Here is a 22,661-nt window from a genome sequence, read left to right on the forward strand (position 1 = left end):
GCCCTGTCTACAGATTCTGTGGAGCGACTGCCTGTCTACAACAAGTCAGCGTGGCGTCACTACCAGACCATCCAGGAGGCAGGCGACTGGTGCGTGCCCAGCACAGAGCCCAAGAACACGTCCACCTACCGAGTCAGCTAGACAGGCTGCCGGTGGAGGAGGCCCTGGGAGGGTTCCCGTTGCTGGCAAGTCCCTTCTTGACCCTGCAGTGATGACTATGAGGACAGATGGATCTCTTTAGGAACCCGTCACCCTGGTGACCTTCCCCCTGTCTGCCACCTAAGGGGCTGAGGGGGATATTGCCCTGATGACCTGTCTCTGTTTCCATGGAAACTATGATGATGCCCTTTGCTACACTGGCCCCCAGGTGCCAATTTCTGTTTCCTTACAGTCCCCTGAGGAGGCTCTTCCCTTTAGACCTTCTCCTCTACCTCCACCATCTCAAGTTGGGGGGAGTGGGGCAGAGCTCTCCCTGATTATCTGACTTTCTATGGCAACTGCAGTGATGTCCTCACTACAGTGGCCCCTGGGTGCCAATATCTGTCTCCATAGGACCCCCTGTGGAGATCCCTAGGGTGGTGTATCCTGTGACTTTCCCCCCTGCCCCCACTACCCCAAGGGAAGAGTCTCCTCCATGACATGTCAGTTTCCTTGGCAACTGGGATGATTCCTTCACTACGGTGGCCTCTGGGTGCCCATCTCTGTCACTGTAGAGACCCCTTGGAATGGTGTCCAGAGTGACCTTCCTTCTGCCCCTCCATCATCCCAATGGATGGGAGAATGGGGATTCTCCTTGATGACCTATCTCTTTCCTTGGCAATGGCAGTAATGGCCTCACCACAGTGGCCCCCAGGTGCCAGTCTGTCTTCATAAAGTCCCTGGGAGAGACCCCTGGGACGGTCTCCCAGATGAACAGTCTCCTTGGTGTTCTCCTGGGTTGGGTCTCTAGAACCTCTCCAGAAGGACATTCCAATGGCAATGGACTGGTGGTAACCCCCACCCCACCCCCAAGGTGAAATATGTCATTTAGCCTGGAGGGGTGAGGAACAGCCACCCATCTAGCCTCTCTGGATCTTCCATCTGGGTCTTTCAGCTTGCCTTTTCCTTGTCCTTAAGCCATCACGACCCACCCCTACACCCCTGGGTCAGACTCTTATCAGTGTTACGAAAGAACTGAGTGAGGCTGGGGGCAAAAAGAAGAGAGGACACCAACAACTAATAGTGGAGCAAGGAGGCTCTGGCTTCTATTTGTCCACTCTGCTAATGGGCTTATCAGACTTACAACTTCTATTCTGAGGTTTATAAAAAAGGGGAATGGGAGTGAATGGGGGTATCTCTTTCCAGAGATATTGGGGCAAATGTTGGTCTAATGAGAAAACTCTACTTAGAGGAGACTAAAGACAACCCAAGTGTCAGCTTTCCCAAAGTTCACCAGCCCTCTGCCTAAGCAGTGTTTTCCTCTTCCTCCTTGGCCCAGGCTCTTTATCACATGCACCCTATCCTGCCTGCAGCAGCTGCAGTCTCTTGGATTCCCCTTCTTCATTCCTGCCTCTTTCTACCAGGAAAAAAACAAAACAAAACCAAACCTTGTGCTTGGTGTGGCTTGCTCCCCCTAAGCTGTATGTACACATGTAGTTTTGTATCCCTAGGATGGCCTTCCCCTCTTTCTCAGTTGTCCAGCACACAAGGGGTTAAGTTGTGTGTTCCTCCTGGCAACACCTGGTAAAAAGAAGATTGAATGAGATTCCCAGTTTGGCTGCTTACTAGTGGTTGTGGGGAGGCAGTGAAGTGGGGTGGAGGACATTGCCCTGGACCAGCTCCTCCTGCTTACATCTCACAATAGCCTACAACAGACCCAAACTCTTTAATGTATGGAATATGTCACACTCCACCCCTGAAAGACACAAGAACTGTCCTAACAGGGCCAATATCTTGGTTATACCCATCACTCTCACAATACCATTAGCCTAGCCTTTAGCAGACACTTTCAATATGGCGGCCTGAGTGTACCCATGAACCTTTGTTACCCATATAGAATTGGAGAGTTATCTGAGTTGGAAGGACTTCTAGAGAATATTGAAATCCAAACTCCTCATTTCATAAACAAGGCAACCAGAGGCCTATAGAGGGGGAAAGTCTTCCCTAGGTTAGCCATTAAGCAATAGAGCTCATATTTGAACCCAGGTTCTCTGACTAAATCTGGTGTTTTTCCACTGTACCATTCTGTCTCATGAGCATGTCCCTGGTAGAATCACCCAGGCTTGAAGTGAGGTTTTCCCATACACATTCTAGCTTTGTGTGTTCCTTACCTACAGTATATACTCCAGTAGGAATATTTAGGCCCCTTTCACCCATACCTTTGATGTCTTCTTCCCAGTATCTCAGTTTCCCCATTGAAATTAATCAGCATATAGAGGGACTCAGGATCATGGACTATTAGAACTTAAAACAAATGCTAGAAATTACCTAGACCACCTCCAGTTTGGCAGATTAAGGTTCAGAGTGTTCAAAGACTGCCCAAGATGACACAGTAACAGAATTGGAATTTGAATCTACATCCTCTGACTCCAAAACCAGTGTCTCCATTGCAACTTGCTATCTTTTTTCTCACCACTCCTTTAAATAAAGGAGGGAAGGGAATAGCAAAGAAGGAACCGAGATCCTGCTACGTCAGGGTAGACAGCAATATGGGGAAAGAAGCCCCCTTTTTTAGAGACCAGTTTTCTAGAAACAGGTGGAATCAGAGTAGTCCAGCCAGAGACACAGCCATCAGCTATTTGGATGCAAGTTTCTGGGTCCAAAAGAGGAAGCCAGTCTCTGTGTCCAAACCCATCCTGGTCAGTCTCCCAGGAGAGAGGGGAAACCTTTATTTCTGTCTTAGACATTCCTTTCTTAGATCTGCTAGTGGTTCCTAGAAGAAATTGTCTGAAGGCTTTGGGCATTTAGGGGAGTCAGGAGGGAAGAAGTCCACTTCTTAGCCCATGTCATTCTGTTGGGACATTTCCTAACAAGGGCAGAAGCTGGTTCTTGGCACTTTGCCCCAAGAACTACTAACCCTGAAGGAAGGCTTCGGCTCTGCCTGTCCCTTAGGGCACTTTGGTGCCCTCTGCTGACTCTTCTATGGCTGGCCCATCATTCCCAATTCTAAAGCTCTCTGAATCACTCTTCTCAGACGGGAGACCCTAGAGATTATGAGGGATGATTTAACACCCCCTTCCCTGAGACACACACAACATAGGCCCTAAAGTGGATCTGTCTTCTTTACCGCAGCTTTACCAGCAAGAAATGAGCTATGAAAGATACTTGATGGGGAACACCTCATGGAGAGCTTTGGACCTTAGGACATAAGGCCTTTTGGGGGGGACAGGTTCCAAGACACTTTCATAGGGTCAGGAAAGAGATCTGTGGGAGGGGAAAACTTGGGGCTGTACTGGAAAGGGGCTGACCTAGAATTGGAGGGGGGAGTGTTGGAAGAAACATCTGATAAATTCATGTTGCAATAAGTTATTTTTGTTAGATAGATGCCAAACTCAATTGCTTCTATCTGTTGAAAGAAAAAGTTCTATCATTTCCCTCTAAATTTTGGCCAGCCCTTTCCTACTTAGAGCTGTCTCTGGACTAACAGAGTTTTGGCAGAAGGAGGGAAGCACCTAATGCTACCCTGCCCTCAAGAGTATACTCAGGCTTCCTTTTTCCACCATCACCATCCCTAGGAAAAAGAAGAAATAAAATCCAAGAGATTGGTTTTGAGACCTAACAGATCAGAGTCTTGGCTGGGAGTCAAAGATCGGGGTAGTCACTCTTCTCCTTAGCTCGGGTATCAGAAAACGAGAGAGACTATATCTCTTCCCCTCTCAACCTTTTGAAGCTGTTTCAGGTCTCTTAGATTCCCCAAATTTTTCTGTTATTCTGGTTTGGTGTCTACCCTTGATTTTTTTTTACTGTTGTCTTTATCTTCCCATTCTGGGGAACTATAATCCTTTTGTGGATCCAACATCCTTAGCAAGGTTTCCTTTAACTTTCTGCCCCTGACCTCGAGAGTAATTCTAAACCAGAAACGGAGGTAATAACCTAGTCCTGTCACTCCCCTAGCCAACCAACATGCTTTTGATGTGGAGCACTAATTTAACCCCTAGTCCTTTACAGCTGGGTTATTCTAAGCTCCTTAGAGGTGGGGAGATGTTCCTCTCCTCAACTCAATACCAAACAGGTCTTTGAAATAAGATTTATTCTGCTTCCTCCCCAGGGGACCCCCTTTTAGTCAGCAGGGTCCCTTCCTGGGATTTGGAGAGGGGTACCGGAGTGGACATGAATGGGAATGTGTGCCCCTAAGGACGTGGGACTTGGAGGCTCATCTAAGCTTTCACTCCTTCATACCCCCATTCTTCCAGAGGTCCTGTGATTACTCCTCCCTCCCATGGGCTGAGGGAGGTAGAGTTTGATGGGCCCCCTGCCCCAGCAGGCAGGGAGTCATGCAGGATCTGTGCTCCTAGCATAGGAGCCTCTAGCTTTTTCGAGCCTCGGCCTCTTTGCGCTTCTGTTTTTCTCGCTGTCGTTCAGCCTTCTCCTGAGCCTTTCTTTCCTTCTCAGCTGCTGCCACCAATTCCTTCAGCTTCCGCTTCACCAGTGCCCGGTCATGGGAGTTGCTGAGCCCCAGGCTCTAGGAAATTCAGGGAAAGTATGCATTTGGGGGACAGCAGAGATGTTAGTCATCCCCTTACCTAGGACTTTGACCTATTGATACTCCAAAGGGGAATAAGGAAGAATCTCCAACTTTCCTCAATCTTATGCCCTTACTAAGTCTCTGAATTATAACCTGTGCCCACCTTGCTGCCGCTGAAGTCCCTTTCTGTCCACTGGAACCTTAGTGAAGGATCACCACTTTAGCTTATCGAAATTCAGAGAGGAGATGGAAAAGGATTGGTAAAAAATATATCTCCCCCCCCCACTCTACATCCAAATTCTGTCACCTCCCCCGTGACATCCTTGGGCCCACCTATCACCAGCAAATCTAAAAGTCCTTTTCAGTCTTTCCATTATCCCCACCTAGGGAATAGAAGCACCTAGATTATCCCTTCCTCCTGTACACTTGGGCAAAAATTTTAAAGCAAAAGTAAAAAACTCTTTGGGCAGATGTTGTAGGTCAATATATGCCATTATCCCCCTACTGGACACTTCCTACCTCCTCCAACCAGGGAGTAGAAGATCAGGCTGAATAATAGACCCAGAAAAGGACCTTAATTGGAGGCCAAAACTCAGATGTCTGCCTAGGTCCATAGTGACAAACCTATGGCACATGTGCCCCAGGTGGCACTCAGAGCCCTCTCTGAACATGCACTGTTCCCTGCCAGAGTTCATTACTAGAAAGACAAAGGGACTTGGCAGAGCTACTTCCTTCTCCATCTCCACCGCAGCTGAGGACATTCCTCACTTCACTTGCCCCTCTGCCCAGCAGCCCAATAGAAGTGCTTCTTCCCTCCCCTCTCTAGGGTAAGGTGGTAGTGGTGGGGACAGTGAAGGGGGTGAGAGGAGGGCTCTGGGGGGCGGGGTTGGGGAATAACACATGTTCTCTAAAAGGTTCACCATCACTGGCCTAGGATATAACCTCTCTTGCTGAGAACCAACTAGGTAGTGGAGAGTGGAAAGAGTCTCTTTACCCTAGTCTGTCTCCAACCTTCTGAGACTTCTCAGTGCCAACATGGGCCTTGTAATCCTTCCCTTTCTCCACTAGGAATGGTACCAGTGGAATGAGGAGAGACCAGAATCTAAGGTCATACTAAGGGCCTCCATTGGAGGTCTATCAGTCCAAAAACTAAGTAGGCACTACAGGTCTTGATGCTCCAGGCCCACCCATACGGGGTACCTCCTCATTCAAACCTTCAATTTCCCCCCATCCAGCTGCAGCAGCTGCTGTCCATCCACTTGTCTAGCTGCAAACTCAGCAGTGTACTGATCCAAGTTGAGACTCTCTAGCCACTGGCCCACTTGTTGACTAGTCCAGTGGTTGGCAGTTGGAAGTGGCTCATCCAGGAACTGAGTGGTGGAGAAGGAGAAAGAGAATAAGGGTAGAGGGATGCTTCTCTGGTGGTCTTTTTCTCCTTTTTAATTTTGCACCAGAGACTCTTGAGGGCAGGTGGAGCCAAGTGATCTCCAGATAACAGATTGGGCCACAAGACCTCCCAGGTTGGGAAGCTTTGTTCAGGACCACGGACAGGTCCCATCTAGAAATGGGGCTTCCACACCCTCTCCCTCCTCCATGCTCTATCCCCTTAACTAGAACTCACCTCATCAGAGGACTGAGATAGTGTGTGGTAAGGGTAGGAGCATTTGGGGTCTGGTCGGGAACTGCTCAATATCTTCGGGCTGCTGCTAGGGGGTGTGGAGTCATCATCACTCAGGGTGGATTCCTGAGAGGGAAAATGTTCAAGGAGGGAGTTCACACTGGTGCCAGCAGGCATCCTTGCTTAGTTCCCATCTGCTTGTCAAAGGACATTATTCCTTCTGGGCCTGAAAGTCCTGGGCTGAAGAATTTTTTTGAGGGGTATGTGTGTGGAGAGGGAGATGGGAATATAAATAGACACAAGGAGGAATGGAGTTGGAGATGTAAGACTTGGTCTCCATTCTCCAGGAGCTTATGATCTGATTGGGGGAGATAACAATACTAATAATGTTGATGCAGACAATGATAATGGCAGCTGACATTTGTAGTCTTTAAAGTCAGAAGCAACATGCTATAGTGGATATAGAGAGGTTCAAGTCTCGCCTTGTGATCCTAGGCAAATCATTTAACCACTCAATGCTCTAAGGAGCCACCTGAGAACATAAATTGAAGACACGGCTGGCAGCAAGAATTCCCTATACAAATGAAATATCACATTTGAACCATCTTTTTTAAAGTTAACAAAATGTTTTGTGTAAATTGTCTCATTTGATGCAGAAAAATGTTATAAATGGGCATGGGGGCAGGAAATGCTGTAACATCTCAGTACTGTGGACCTGGGATAATGAGGGAGTATAGGAAGGCTTCTTGGAGTAGGTGGAAGTAGAACTGGGATCTGACATGCAGGGGTCAATCTTCAGTGATCCCTAATGAACTTTGAAGGTGGTGAGCCTTTGGGGTTTGGGCTGCATATGCAACTTTATAAAGAGGGCTGGTGTATTCATTTGAGTTATTCTCCATTCAGTGTGGATACATTGGGAATCAATTGGTTGAGGACCTTCCTTGAAAAAGCAGCTCTCTTTTACCCTTTCCTTTTTCTGAAAAGGTCAGCAGAGCTAAGAGCAGACTTCTGTCTGGGGAACAGTCATAGAGACATTGATCTAGTGCTTGAAGGGATTTCAGGCAACATCTATTCTAATTCATCTCACTTTATGAATGGAAAATAGAAGCTTTCAAAGATTATATGCCTTTCTCAAGCCTCAAAGATTATAAGCCTTTCTCAAGGCAGTGTCAGAAGGAGGATTTGAATAGATCCTCTGACTCCAGAGGTAGTGATCTTTCCTTTTTATCATACTGCCCCAAACACCAATGTCCACCTTAGGGCAGAGGCCATAGAAATTACAGATGTTCTTGTCCATGAGGCCAAAAGAAGAGCTCCTGGCCCTAGCCTTGCAGAAGCAGAACTATAATATCTCAGCCCAAAATGGAAGCTGTAGAGAACCATGTGGGCTGTGATGAGAGTTGTTGAAACCCAGCCTCCTAGAAGGGAAATTTTGAGGATGGAGTGAAACCAGCCTTCTATTAAGGGAAGGGAGAGCTCCTGAATCTTGACAGTACATTGGAAAAGGAAGAGACTTCTAGAAGCCAGCCTTCCTGAGAAAGAAGGGGAGAACCTGAGTAGTGCCACCACCCACAAACCTAAATTTGAGAGTTCAGAGATCTAACCTTCTAGAGAGAGAAAAGCTTAGGTGGGGATCTACCTATTCTGTAGTTGAGAGTATCAGCATGGGACTATATTGTGATATGAGAAAGGAAACGACCTAGAGTTCTCCCTCTGCTATTAGGCTGAGTTGTTTGTACTGCACAGGTCTAATGAGAAAAAATGTCTCTTGGAATGCAACTCCAAATGCATTTTCTTTGGGTTGGGGAGACATGGGGAATCCAAGAGCTCAGACTGGTTACATGGAATTAACTGCCTTTATGAGTGTCTCAAAGGAAAGTGGGACTCCCTAGACTATCAGAGGAGTTACCTTCCTTGTGATGTTAATTGTATATTCCTTTAGGGGCATCCAAGCCCTCAAATAATACCCAAAATCCATATGGGTCTTTGGAATGAAAGTGGGACCCACAGGAATGTGAGGGGATTTCTGGAGCCATAGAGTAGGGGATACCTTAAGTCTGGGGAAATGTATAGAGCTGTGGGGGAGGTGGAACTCACTGCTGAGTGAGAATTGTATTGATAATTGTTTATGAGCTATTCTGAGTCTTTTATGTGTTTTATACCTTGGTGGGTTTTTCTTTCTGTACTTTCTGTGAAATGAAATAAAAGCTGTTCTATAACAGAATTATGTGTGGTTTCTTTGAGTACTTTAGAAATTGTGGAGAGTTAGACATGAACCATAAGTGAGCTCTTCTGAGACTTCCCCAAAACAACTCCAGTTGGATGTAACATGAGCCACAAAAATTATGATTTGGAAGGGATAGTCACAAAAGTGGATCCAGTCTGTGAAAACCCAGAATTTTGGGGTCATGGGTGGGTTATATAAAAAAGAAAACCAAATGGAGAGAGTAAAAGAGATAATCTTTAAACTCAAAGGAAAGTCTTAAGGAGTCCTAAGGAGAGCCATGCTGACCTGAGAAGCTGATTTCTTGGGACTGAAGCCTTCATGCTTGGGAGAGCAGGCTGGAGAGGCAGTGCTCCCAGAGGAAGCAGAGCCTTTGCTGCTATCTGTGAACCAGGAGAAAGGCAGGAATGGAGAGCCACCTGTTCGGCCAGAGCCTTCCACTGACTCCCTGGAAAGAAACAATGTCAATCAAAGGGCACCAGCAGAGGGCTCTAAGTTGATGTATTTTTTGGCACCAGGGCACTGGTAGGGCAGTAACACCAAGTGCCTATTGGTTTACCTGCTTCCCATGGACAGTCGGTTGCTCCCTTTCTCCTTCCTGCTCTTGCTTGTTGATGCCCTTCGCAGAGTAACTCTATGAGAAAAACAAGGAAAATATAGATGATATACTTTTTTAACTCTTTTAAACCTTACCTTCCACCTTATAATCAGTATTATGTATTGGTTCCAAGGCAGAAAAGAGGTAAGGACTAGGTAGTGGGAATTAAGTGATTTGCCCAGGGTCACACAGTTAGGAAGAATCTGAGGCCAGATGTGAACCCAGTACCTCCTGTCTGTAGGCCTGGCTCTCAATCCACCAAGAGCCACCTAACTGCCCCCTAGTTAGTGTGCTTTTGGCCAAAGTGGTACCTGGGTACCATAGGACTGGGAATGAGTAGCCTGAGCAATATCCCAGGATTCAATCCTTAGAAGTTTGGGTCCCCTCCTCACTCCTTCTTAACATATGCCCTCAGGACTGAGGACAGACTAATTGCCTACCCTCAGATCCCTGGGAAACTCCCTTACCCCAAATCCAAAAATTTTCGGCGTGTCTTCTTGTCCAGGCCAGTAGTGGGACTGGCAGGTTCAGAAGGGCTGGCATCTCGGCTGTCATCTTGGGGAATTGGGGGGAAAAAGAATCTAAGGGAGTGGGGAAAGTCTTTTCCACAAGATTTGTAAAGCTCCAGGTTTTAATTCCTATCCCACCCCCTTTTCCCAGATTCATTGGAAACAGAACTGTGTCTCATCTGAATTTTATATTATCAATTTCTACCTTCTCCATAGGAAGGGATCTTAGACTATCAAGTCTATTTTACAATGAAGAAACAGGACCAGAGCACAATTGCCTAAGTAACAGAACTTGTATTCTAATAGGGCCCTTCTGGATCCAAATCCAATGTGCTTTCTAAAACACCAGTACCTACTACAACACAATTCTCTGCATACAATAACAGCAGCTTTCTTTCTTTCTTTCTTCTCCTCCTCCTCCTTCTTCTTTTCCCCTTCCTTTCTCTTCCCTTCCCTTCCTCATAGAATTGATATTAAATTATTGCTTCTAAATCAGAAGAGTCATTAAGGGCTAAGCAGTTGGAGTTGAGTGATTTGCCCAGGGTTTCACACCTAGGAGGTGTTTGAGGCCAAATTTGAACCCAGAACCTCTAGTTTCTAGGCCTGACTCTATCTACTGAGTCACCTAGCTGCCCCCATAGGTTCTTAATCAATGTTTTAATGAAAGACAAATGAAGGGATGGATAGATGGCCTTTCTTTACTGTCCTTTCCCACTACCTAGGGGTGCACTGGAACCAAATGAACAGGCTTAGGAGAACCCTCTGTGAAATTCATTTTGAGCATTTTCATCTTTGGAAATCAGCAAATATTACAAACCAGTATTTGATCATCTAGACTTAGAATGTTTGGGAGGAAATGTTAACACAGATTAAACTTAAAAGTTTGTCCTACCAGCATATCCTTGCTGCTACCTGTACATATTTCTGCAGTTCTGACATTAGTTAGGGATGCCTTTGGACAGAAAGGAAAGTTCCTTTCTTTGTAGTCATGACAAGAAGGGACCTATGAAGGCTGAGCTAGGGAGAACAAAGCAGGGAAAGGAGTGGAAAGGGATTCTCTGACTTGCAGTACCCAGACTTGGCCAGTAGGGTCCGCTGCGGGACAGGTAGAAGTGTTCCCCCACCCACCCCTAGGACGCACAGCTCCTTGGGGCTGTCCTCACCTTCGCTGTGAGGCTCAGCCCGGTGATGCCGTCGCACAAAGCTGGGTGAGCTGTCGGAGCTGGGCGCTGAGCGTGGAGGTGACGAGGAGGCCGCTGCGAGAGCCTCATGGGAGACCGCATTGTGGAGGGGCCGGTAGCGGGTGCGGGGTGAGGGCGGCGGCTCGTCTTCGTCCAGGCTCCGCCGAAGCCCCGGGGGCTCCAAGGTAAAGGGCCCCCCGGGGGGAGAACCCGGACCGGAGTGAAGCGGGGAACGCAGCCGGTGGAGGGGGCTCCCGCAGCCATCTGTTACCTGCTGGGCCCGGAGTGATTAGCTGGGAGCCCAGGACTCCCGGGTCCTGAGGGTGGGGTGGTGGTGGGGGAAGCGAAGAAAGGCCTGGGAACCCTCCAAGCTGGGTCCATTGACCCCAAAGGCTAGAAGCCACGGGACTGGGCCAATGGATCCTCCCTCTGTTCCCTGGAAGTGGAGAAGGGCCTATTTGGGACCCCAGCTCCTAGGCTGAAGGGAGTAGCCCAGGCTCCATCCCCTTAGGAGGCTGAAAGGATTGACTATGGCATATCTTTTTACCTATGGAGAAAAGTCCTGTCATGAAAGACCCTCCACAATTATTCATGGCACAAGACCTTCTTGCCTCTTCTCCTGAATCTTCTCCAGATCTCCCATGGGATCTACCAAAGCCTTTCCCTAGCAGGTACACCCTCTTTAGAGACATCTGTTTGGGGTCTGGATCTATGCCCCTGGCAGATCCCCAGCTTAACTGTAACTTGTAGCCTCAGTAACTTAGTCTCCTTTGCTTAGGAATGGGTTCAATCTCTTACACATGGTCCCCCAGCTAATACTGTCAGAATCAGGATTTGAATCCAGACCTTTTGGACCAGACCACAGTGAAAGAATACTAGCTCTGAAGTCAGAAGGTGTGAATTCAAATCCTTCCTCTGCTATTTACTACTCCTATGATCTTAGCAATTCTCTTAACCACTTTGGGCCTCAGTTTCTTCATCTATTAAATGAGGTGTTTGAATTAGATGACCTCTTTGGTCCCTTCTAGCTCTAGAGCTAGGATCCTTGTGATCATCCGCACTATATTTTGCTGCCTGTTCTACCTGTTGAATTCCTGCCTATCTTTTCTTTTTCTACATTTCTTAAAGTCCAACTCAAATGCCACCTCCTCCAGGAAGGCTTCTGTGATCATCCTGGATGGGACTCCCCTACTTTGGTTTGTAACTCTAATACACGTACGTGATACTATGTAATATAGTTATCTGTATGGAGGACTCATCTCTTTTTAGACTATAATCTCTTTGAGGGCAAAGATGGTGTCTCATCTAAATTTTGTATCCTTTCCAATTCTTGACACAAAGTTTTGCATGCAGGTTGTTTGTTATTTCTAAACCCTTAACTTTTATCTTAGACTTGATATTAAGTATCTGTTCCAAGGGGGTTAAGTGACTTGCCCAGTTCTGAGGTCAGATTTGATTCAAATAATTTTTTAAGCTCTTACCTTCTGTTTTAGACTAAATACAAAGTATCAGTTCCAAGGCAGAAGAGCAGTAAAAGTTAAGCAGTTGGGGTTCAGTGACTTGTCCAGGGTAGGAATCTGAGGTCAAATTTGAATCCAAGACCTGAACCCTAGACCTGACTCTCAATCCACTGAGTCACCCAGTTGCCCCCATGCAAGTATTTTTAAAGCATCTACTATTTGCCAGGCACTTTGCCAGGCAATGGTGATACAAAGACCAAAATGAAACCCCAAATTCCTACCATCAAAGAGCTTACATCCTATTTAAGGAATACATACACATTAATACAAATTTCTTGCTTTCTCATATATTTGGTGTGGAGGGGAGAAAGTGGCTCTGACCTTGACCCCGGGCCCTTCTGGGCCATCGCCCTCTTCAGCTGAGCTTGCGCTGTCCCGTAGCCGAGAGCGAGATGGCCGGTGGCGCCTGCCCTTGGCCAGCAGCTGGGCCCGGGCCTTATGGAGGCTGCTGTCCAGTCTGACTGTCTCTGGGATCACTGAGTCCAAGTCTGTGTCAGAGACAGAGGAAGACGGACGTTGGCATGTCGACGCCAGAGATATGGATGTAGTAGACGTGGGGTGACAAAAGGCACTGAGAGAGGAAGCCTGGGACAGAAAGGAGCAGAGCTGTCCTCAGGTCAGTAGGGATGGGGTCCCTTCAATGGAGACCCAGAAATAGATGGAGACAGTCATCCCCCACCCAGGATGCTGTGTCAGTGGGATTCTGTTGGCGATAGACTGAACCCCACCTGCCTTGGCTGCTGCTTTATACCATCCCTCAGGTATGGTGGGGAGGGAGGAGAACATACAAGATCTTTCCTTCTTCCTCTCCCAAGAAAACCCACTTTTGGAGAGTTCTGCTCTTTACAGATAAGCCTTTGGCTTAGAGCCCCACCTAGAACCTAGAGACCTCTGAAGACTGAATTTCTTTCCTAGTCTCCTACACCCCTACCCTGGAGACAGTGTGCATCCTCCTTCTGATGACTCCAGTCCTCCACAGAGCCCTCTCCCCAGAGAGACAGCACCTCCTCACCTGTACATTGTTCAGAGGAACAAGCACACTAGTGAGCACATTCTTCAAACGAACATACCTGTGCCCGTGCGGACACAGATATGTGGTCTCAGAGGAGACCAGTGGACAGCATCCCTGGCTGATCAGGAAGATCTGGGCTTGAACCCCCCCCACCTCAGTTTCCTCATCTGTAAAAATGAGAGAGTCTAGGACCTCTAGGGTCCTTTTCAGCACTAAAACTCCGATCCTTTCCCCCAACCCCAGGGCTGGCATCTTACACCCAGCAGCCCCTTTCTCTCTGACCCTTCCAGAATCCTCATGCCTCTCCAAGCTGGTGACTTAGAAAGATCACCTGACAAAGCTGCCCCTGCTTCTTATTCTTATTTTATTCTTATTTTGTTGTTAATCATCTTTTTTTAACCCTTACCTTCCATCTTAGAATCAATACTAAGGAGGGTGCAGCTGGGTGGCTCAGTGGATAGAGAGCCAGATATGGAAATGGGAGGTCCAGGATTCAAATCTGGCCTCAGACACTTCCTAGCTGTGTGACCCTGGGCAAGTCACTTGACCCCCATAACCTAACCCTTACCACTTTTCTGGTTTGGAATCAATACTTGGTATTGAATTTTTAAAAATAGCCCTTAGTATATGTTTTTGGTTTTATAAAATTATTCTATTATAAAAATGAATAATATGGAAATAGGTTTTGAGTGATAATATATTTATGACTCAGTGGAATTGTTTGTCAGCTCTGGGAGGGGGGGAGGAAGAGGGGTGGGACAGAAAATGAATCATGTAACCATGGGAAAATACTTTTAAAATAAATAAATAAAATGTAAAAAAATGCTTTTGGAATTGTTTGCATACTCTGAAGCATTAAATAAGACTTAAAACAAATTAAAAAATAACCCTTACCTTCTGTCTGAGAATCAATACTGGGGGGGGGGGAGCAGCTAGGTAGCTCAGTGGATTGAGAGCCAGGCCTAGAGATGGGAGATCCTGGGTTCAAATCTGACCTCAAACACTTCCTAACTGTGTGACCCTGAGCAAGTCATTTAACCGCCATTGCCTAGCCCTTACTGCTTTTCTGCCTTAAAACCTATATATATATATATATATATATATATATATATATATATATATATATATATATGTATATATATATATATATATATATACTAATTCTAAGATAAAAGGTAAGAGTTATTTTTTTAAATCAATGCTAAGTATTGATTTGAAGCCAGAAAAGTAGTAAGGGCTAGGCAAATGGGGTTAAGTAATTTACAGAGGGACACACAGCTAGGAAGTACTGCAGGCCAGTTTGAACCCAGGACCTTCCATCTCTGGGTCTGGTGCTCCATCCACTGAGCCACCTAACTACCTCTTTAATTATTTTTTCATAAAAATATGAGATGGCAGTGGCAGGGTTTTTAGTTGGGACACTCCTGAAGGACTTATGAGAGAAAGAACTATGGCAGTAGAAATGCAAAAGCAAAACATATGACATCACTTATCACATGTCTATATGGGGATGTGATTTGGGGTTTAGGCTTTAAAAATTGCTCTATAGCAAAAATGAACAATATGGAAATAGGTATCAAGTGGCAACATTTGTACGACCCAATGGAATTGCTTGTCCACTCTGGGAGGAGGGAGGGGAAGAAAATGAATCATGGAAACATGGGGAAAGTCTAAAAATAAAGAAAACAAGAAAATAAAAGGGAAAAAAAAGAAGCCTTATCTGCTTGAACCACAAAAATAATAATATGTTTTTATAAAAAGGCAAGAAACAAAATATTAGAGGCAATAATGACAATACTTGCTAACAGGACAGGACATTATGGTTTCCAAAGTCATAATCATCCAGGAGGAGTAGATTAAGACAGTTATCATTACCCTCATTTTACAGATGAGAAAACTGGGCTCAAGAATAAAATGACTTGCCCAGAGCAACACGACCAGTAAGAGGCAGAGTAGGGTTTCAATTCCAGGTAATAGGCTCTTTTTATCATAAACTTATTTATTTACATATCATATATTATTTATTGATAATAACCCCTTTTTAGAACTAGAAGGAACCTAGAAAGCATCTAGTCCAATCCTATCATTTTACAGACAGGGAAATTGATGTTCAGAGTAATAAAGCATGCAAGGCAGATTCAAACCCAAGTCTTTTTGGCTCCATCTAATTCTAACCCCAGCAGGGGGGAAATTACAATAAGCAGTGGATGGAGGTGGGAGGGACAAGCCTTCAAGGACTAACAGGACTGCCCTCCCCACCAGCCATTCCCTTCCAGCCCTCAGTAGCCATCCGGAAGGGGAAAGAGGCATCCTGGAGGGATCTAGCCCAAGTACGGAAGGCAGTTCCTCTGACTACGTAGTATTTCAGTTTCGGGAAAGGAGTTAAAGCAACAGCTCTTCAGAGAAAGGCAGCCTCAGGCAGTATAAACTCATGAATCTTTAATGAGTCTGGGAGAGAGAAGGGGGTGGGGAGGGTTGGGCTCAGCTACCTCAGTAGGTTGAAGAGTGGAAACGGAGATGGGAAAGCTGGGAAACTCCGGGGATTGAAAGAGAGGAACTAGGCTCAGCCTGGAAAGGAGGGAGAGAGACCAAAGCAGAACAAGCTTGAGAATTGAGAGAAAGATTAAGATTGGGAGAAAGGAAGAAAACAGATGCAGAAAAATAGAGAGGTGGCCTACCCTTTTACTCCCATACATATACACCCCTCCATCCCACCTGAAAGCAGAGAGACCCAAGCAGCCTGATGCCTGACTTTTCCCTGCAGGCGGGAGTGGCAATTCCAGCCATTTGATGATTCAGAAAGGAGAAGGAAGGAAGGAAGGAAGGAAGGAAGGAAGGAAGGAAGGAAGGAAGGAAGGAAGGAAGGAAGGAAGGAAGGAAGGAAGGAAGGAAGGAAGGAAGGAAGGAAGGAAGGAAGGAAGGAAGGAAGGAAGGAAGGAAAGGTCAGGAGAAGGAAGGAAGGAAGGAAGGAAGGAAGGAAGGAAGGAAGGAAGGAAGGAAGGAAGGAAGGAAGGAAGGAAGGAAGGAAGGAAGGAAGGAAGGAAGGAAAGGTCAGGAGAGGAGAACCTGGTGGGGATAAGGGGAGACATTGACAAGGCGTAAGAGATTATAGACTATATGACTGGGAATAGGAAAGGACTTTGGAGATCATCTAGTCCAACCCTTTCATTTTACAGAGAAGGAAACTAAGGTCTAGAGAGAAGTGATTTGCCCAAAGATACATAAATATCAGAGCTAAGAGAGAAAGAAGCAGTGAGAGAGGAGGAAGTCTTGTAGGCAAAGAGAGGTGGCTATGGAAAAACCTATGGAATGAGATCCCTGGAAAAGGCACATTGGCCACCACATAAGTGCTATAGAAATGCTGCTTCTTCTTTTTAATCCTTACCTTCATTCTTGGGATTAATTAAGCATTGATTCCAAAGCAGAAGAGCAGTAAAGACTAAGCTATGGGGGGTTAAGTGACTTGCCCAGGGTCACACAGCATGAAATGATTATTCTTGTCCTCCCTTCCTAAGCATAATACATATAAACATGTATCCAGGAACAAGTAGTATATATAGGTATACATACATAAAACCAACCCTTGGCACACATCTATAAATACCCTCATATCAGTAGGTCCCTGCTCTTGGGCCTCCAGAGCTTTTCTTAGGTCCAGGTAATAGACTCATTCCTCTTCAGGTTCCAATTGGATATGATGATCTTTGAGGTTCCTTCCAGCTCTGAGATTCTGATTTTTAATCCATCCATGATTCATGCAGGAGAAACCCAGGCCCCAGGAGGCTGCTTTCAGCAATCTCTGCCTCTCTCCTCTCCTACCCTCTACCTTTGCCTTTCTCCCTTTGAGCTTTTGAGACCAGTGTGGGAACATCAGTTGCTGCTCCCAGTGCATGCTGGGAATGCTGCCCTGTGGGGACTCTCCCATTATTTGTCTCCATCTCTAGACAATAAATATAGTGGGATGTAAAGGAGTGAGTGCATATAGGTGGGAACACGTCTGATGGTAGACCTCTATGTACACTAGGGAGGCTATATGTCATATGTGTAGGGAAAACATACTGAGGAATCTCTGTGTGTGCAGAAGGAGGAGTGTGTCTGATGAGATGTGGGGAACCAGTAATCACAGGGTTCAGAACCCCTGAGTACACCACCTACAAGGCTAAGGAGGGCAAGGAAAGGGGGAACTGGCCAGTGGCCAGCCCAGAGAGCAGGAGAGGATGGGGAGATGGGTACCAGAGCACTTACCAAAAACCTCCTCGGTGTCTTGGAGCTTTGAGGAAGCCATGATGCAGGAGAGCTGGAGGGGAGGTGTTGGAGAGAGAGAAGCCAAGGGTGAGATGCTCCATGTCTACCCACCCTAGGCCTGCTGGTCCTTCTGACATCCCCCTGCCACCCACCTGGAGTTCTGCCCTCCAGCCCTTTTGAAACGAGGATATCTGGATTCATGACCCAGCTTACAGCAGAAGGAAACCAGTCTTAAGCAGGAAATGAGAACCCCAAGCTTAAAGCTCAGGGAATCAGGTTCAGGCTGATATGCTGTGTGACTTCACCCAAGTCATTTAACTTCTCTGCAGCCTGAGAAGTTTGGTGGGGCTTTTCTCCACAATATTGGTCCTCTTGGATTTCTAACTAGGTTGGTTCACTCTAGAGAATTTATGATAAAACTTGAGAGTGCTACGTGTGAGAAAGTATAGAGACAGCAAAGGGAGGGAATGCTAATACCCAGGAAGTCATGGATCCCATTAAATGTCCTTGTCCTCTTCCTTCTCCTCTTCACCATCATAACAGCTAATATTTAGATAGCATTTTAAGATCTGCAAAACACTATACAACATTATTATCTCACTGGATACTCACAACAACCTTATGAGGTAGATGCCATTATTATCATCCCCATTTTATATAGGAGGAAACTAAAACTGATAGGTTAAGTGACTTGCCAAGGGGCATACAACTAAGGAATGAGTCAGGATTTTTTTTTAAACCCTTACCTTCTGTCTTGGAGTCAATACTGTGTATTGGCTCCAAGGCAGAAGAGTGGTAAGGGCTAGGCAATGGGGTCAAGTGACTTGCCCAGGGTCACACAGCTGGGAAGTGTCTGAGGCCAGATTTGAACCTAGGACCTCCCGTCTCTAGGGCTAGTTCTCAATCCACTGAGCTACTCAGTTGCCCCCATGAGTCAGGATTTTAATTCAGACCTTCTTGATGCCAAGTCCATCCCTCTAACCACTGTGTCACTTAGCTGTTTCTAAGATCTTTTATTAATCAAAGAATATATAATGTTGGAAGAAAGAGGGACCTTCTAGACTATATAATTCAACCCTCTGTTTTACTGATCAAAAACCTGAAGTTCAGAGAGAAGTGATTTGCCCAAAGACAGTAAGTCAGTAGCCAAACAGAGATTAGAACCCAGGCTGACTTGAATATTCTCTTCTTTTCTCTAAAAATCTTCCTTCCTTCCTTCCTTTCTCTCCTCCTTCCCTCCTTCCTTACTTTCCTCCTTCCCTTCTTCCTTTCTTTCCTCCTTCCTTCCTTTCCTCCAAAGTACTTCTAATAATAATAGTTCCCATTTATACATAGCAGTCAACAAAAGACTTTCTTCACATTTCCTTTACAATCAACAAAACTTTCCTTATCGCACTTAACATGGGGGCATAAAGCAGAAGTTGGACTTGAAAACTTCCCCTAGAATTTGGCATGCACAATCCAAGCTCTGAGGTGGAGATCCGAGTTATTATTATAGCCATTGGACAGGTGATAAAATTGAGGCTCAGAGACATGAAGTGACACTCAGGAACACAGGAGAGAAGTGGTCCCAGTGACTGAGTGGAACTGCTAGCTTAATCTGAGTTAAATAGGTAAAAACATTTTTTCTTGCTAGTAGGAGTTGATCTTAACTCTTAGTTTCATCCATGAATCTATCTGGTTCCAATAACTAACTCTCCTCTCTCTGTCTTTCTCTGCTTCTGTCTCCTTGTCTGTCTCTCTGTCCTCAGCTGAAATAATTCCATATTCTCCTGGAGAAGGGATACCTGGATGTGGGGAGAGGGCAGGAAATTGTCAGGGGCAGCAGAACCAGGACAAAGGAAAGGAAGCTTGATCTTATTGGTTGAGAATGGAAAAGGAAGCAAAAACCATTCACAATTCTCTCTTCCTCACCCCTAACCCCAACAATTTATTCCATTGTTCTGGCTCTTTTAACTGCTCCAGATATAGGTATTTTGGCCAGGTGAGAGGCCAGATCTAGAGAAAGGGCAATTAGTCTTTCAAAAGGACTACCCATTTTCTCTATGACCCCATTGGTTGAATAGCGTTTAGTTGTTTTTTGTTTTGTTTTGTTTTTAATTAAAACCCTTACTTTCCATCTTAGAATCAATACTGTCTATTGGTTCTAAGGCAGAGGAGTGGTAAGGCCTAAGCAATGGGGGTTAAGTGACTTGCCCTGGGTCACACAGATAGGGAGTGCCTGAGGCCAATTTAAACCCAGGACCACCAATCTCCAGATCTGGCTCTCTATCTCCTGAGCCACATAGCTGACCCCCCTGAAGCTCAAAGAAATAAAGTGCCACACAAGGACACAGGAGAGAAGTGGTCTCAGGGACTGAGTGGAACTCATTAACACTTTTCTTTTTTAAATCCTTACCTTCTGTCTGAGGGTCAATACTGTGCATTGATTCCAAGACAAAAGAGTGGTAAGAGATAGACAATGGAGGTTAAGTGACTTGCCCAGGGTCACACAGCTAGTATGTGTTTGAGGCAAGATTTGAACCTAGAACCTCTCATCTCAAGGCCTGGCTGTCAATCTACTGAGCCACTTAGCTGCCACCTCTAATAATGTTTTAATACCATTGAATGAATACCCTATATTATGACTTTCCTATGCATCCAGGAAGTGGGATTCTTGTTACATAGTTGGGTGTCCCAGACATGAAATTAGTTCATCCCACACTTTCCATGGTAAAGTGAAGAAGAGGCTACTACTCCCCTGAGGTCTTTTCTTCATGCCATGCACTATCCTGACTCCACCAAGCTGACTTCCTATGCCTCTCTCCCTTCTATATCTTTCCCTCCCACTTTGAACTTCTGCAGGAATTTGAAACCAACTCCTCTGACATAGATAGAACCTTCTCCTTCACTGAAAACCTCCCAGAAAACCTTTCTAAATGAACCCTCCTTTCTCCTTTCTCTTTTCATCAACACCCTAACATACTCTCAGACTTAGCAGCACCACCCCTCTCCCCCCTCACATTGGGAACTGGGTCTTCTCTCTATTTTCCTTGATTATACATTTGTGATCCTAACCCAGCCCTCCTTACCACCCTAGGTCAGACTTTGAAATCCAGGAGTGTAGGGAGTATGTCAACTCTTGACTGTCTTCCAAGCCTTAAGTATGAGGTGGTGCCCCCTGCCATCTCTTAAAATAGCCTCTCTGAGGAAGAAAAGCTGCAGAGACAGCCTCCTTGGAGACACAAGGTTAGGACAAGACCCCAGAAACCTGACTGATGCACAGGCCCTGCAGCTTGAATACAGGGTAAAATACCCTACTCCCCCTGCCCAATGACTCCCATTTTCTCAATGACTCCCAAAGGGGCTTTCTGCCCCACACCAGGCCAACCCATTAATCTTGAGGAAGAATGTGGTAATGGAAGATAGCTTTTTATCTTTATAGCACTTGAAGGATCATAGGACCTTTATAATGGAAAGAGTGCAAGTATCATTATTCTCATTTCCCAGATAAAGGAACAGGCTCAGAAAAGTTCATTGATTTGCCTGTGATCACACAGCTGGCAAGAATCAGAAGCAGGATATGAACCCAAGTATTCTGGGCAAATCCATTGCTCTGTCTGCTAAGCCATATTAAAAATGAGAGAACCAAAGGAATGTTCTGAAGGTCACACAGCTAGCAAACTTCAAAGCAAAATGAGTTCAGATATTTTCACTCTAAGCCCCAGGTTCTTACCACACAGTACTGCCTCTCAGCGAAGGCCTTTTATTAGCTTTTTGAGGCAGCTCCCCCAATTCTTCCCCATCTTCCTCAACTGAGTCTCAGAGAATTGGAGTTCCCAGGACCCTCTATCCCCCCTTCTCAAACCTAGAATACAGCTCCCTTGGGTGGAAATGGACTGAGCCCCTCTAGGACCCTTTCCATGTGGCTTGATTCATTGGCCTATGGGAAGATGTGGGAAGCTCAGCCAGGCCCCACCCCATTCTCAATCCCAACCAGATTTCTGAATTTATCCCTTTTTAGTCAAAGTGTAAATAAGGAACTTAAGGTTCCAGTTTCCTAAGGCAGAAGGAAAAGGAAACAGAAAGGTGTGAGGAAAATAGAAAAAATAAGGGAAAGAGGGAAAGGAAAATAGACCAGGGCAGAAATAAAAGAAAATTGTGGGCAAAGGAGAACAGGAACCAATGAAAGATTAAGGGAATGAAAAGGAAGAGAGCTAGCCTTAGGCTCATAAGGATAGAGTAGAAGATAGAAAGGATTCATCTAAAGTGAGAATAGGATAGCATAAGAAAGATGGGAAGAGGGAGTGAGAGGACCCTAAAAAGGAAGGAAAGATGAAGATATGGAGTGAATGAGATGAGGGGAAATTAGGAAGTGTGTGTGGTGCGGGGTATACTCTGAGGAAAAAAAGGGGGTACTGATTGCATTCATTAGAGAATGGGAGGGAAGGTCTGGGAGGAGCAGGGGGTGGAGTCCAAGGCTAGGGTGGGGAGAGGTCTGGGGTAAGCGACCAGAGGACTCCAAGCAGGAAGAATCAATTTGGCGCCGATGGCTGATTGCTGAAGGATAGGCAGGAAGGAGAATCCGCATTTGCCCTATCTGGTATGGGACCATCAGTTGACTCGGGAATGGGGAACTGACTGCCGTTCATTGAGTCAACAGTATTGGAGAGATGAAGAGAACATCGGTTTTTCTCTCCAAGTCCGTCTAGGAGAGTATTGAGTGGGGAGGGTCATGCAAGACCTTTCTCCAAAAATCGTCCCTCCTCCTATCAATCTATTCAATTCCAATCTAGATGAATGAAGTTTCTCCCCATCTCATAAATAAAAATTTGTCCCGGGCACGAAGGAGTTAATGCCTCTCTCTTTCCTCCAACTACCCTCCCTTTCCAGCTTTTTATTAATTTCTCTAGGGCTGGAAGGGATGGGATTAGCGATACAAATCCTTCTCTCCCCACCCCCTCCTGTTAGCATCACCCAAGCTCCCCCAAGCCCCCTCAGAGCTCCTCTCCAATCGGTAAAATAAAGGCCCTTCCATTCCACCTCCCCACTCTCATTCTGCTCCGCCCGCTCAGTCATACTCTGAATCCCATATATGAAAAACAAGCACAT

General features: G+C 45.8%; 2 protein-coding genes across 5 annotated transcripts in view; one reads left to right on the top strand and one right to left on the bottom strand.

The window, feature by feature from the left end:
• Positions 1–8,505, top strand: part of PDK2 (pyruvate dehydrogenase kinase 2) — a 31,601-nt gene extending 23,096 nt beyond the window's left edge. For both annotated transcript variants that reach the window (XM_007482398.3, XM_056816896.1), the window contains exon 11: positions 1–8,505. In XM_007482398.3, the coding sequence (XP_007482460.2) occupies positions 1–141 (141 nt within the window). In that variant the 3' untranslated portion in view covers positions 142–8,505.
• The window catches only part of SAMD14 (sterile alpha motif domain containing 14), a 27,469-nt gene continuing 9,019 nt past the window's right edge, over positions 4,212–22,661 (bottom strand). Inside the window, exons 1-10 of one of the 3 annotated variants that reach the window (XM_056816895.1) lie at positions 18,048–22,456; positions 17,571–17,622; positions 12,635–12,801; positions 10,776–11,064; positions 9,571–9,658; positions 9,065–9,139; positions 8,794–8,953; positions 6,285–6,407; positions 5,878–6,033; positions 4,212–4,660 (exon numbers count right to left, since the gene is read on the bottom strand). In XM_056816895.1, the coding sequence (XP_056672873.1) occupies positions 4,505–4,660; positions 5,878–6,033; positions 6,285–6,407; positions 8,794–8,953; positions 9,065–9,139; positions 9,571–9,658; positions 10,776–11,064; positions 12,635–12,801; positions 17,571–17,622; positions 18,048–18,068 (1,287 nt within the window). In that variant the 5' untranslated portion in view covers positions 18,069–22,456 and the 3' untranslated portion in view covers positions 4,212–4,504. Of the gene's footprint in view, positions 4,661–5,877; positions 6,034–6,284; positions 6,408–8,793; positions 8,954–9,064; positions 9,140–9,570; positions 9,659–10,775; positions 11,065–12,634; positions 12,802–17,570; positions 17,623–18,047; positions 22,457–22,661 lie in introns of those variants that run through there. The other 2 variants (XM_007482396.3, XM_007482397.3) reach the window with 2 other exon arrangements.

This window comes from Monodelphis domestica, chromosome 2 (assembly GCF_027887165.1).
Source record: "Monodelphis domestica isolate mMonDom1 chromosome 2, mMonDom1.pri, whole genome shotgun sequence".
Classification (NCBI taxonomy): domain Eukaryota; kingdom Metazoa; phylum Chordata; class Mammalia; order Didelphimorphia; family Didelphidae; genus Monodelphis; species Monodelphis domestica.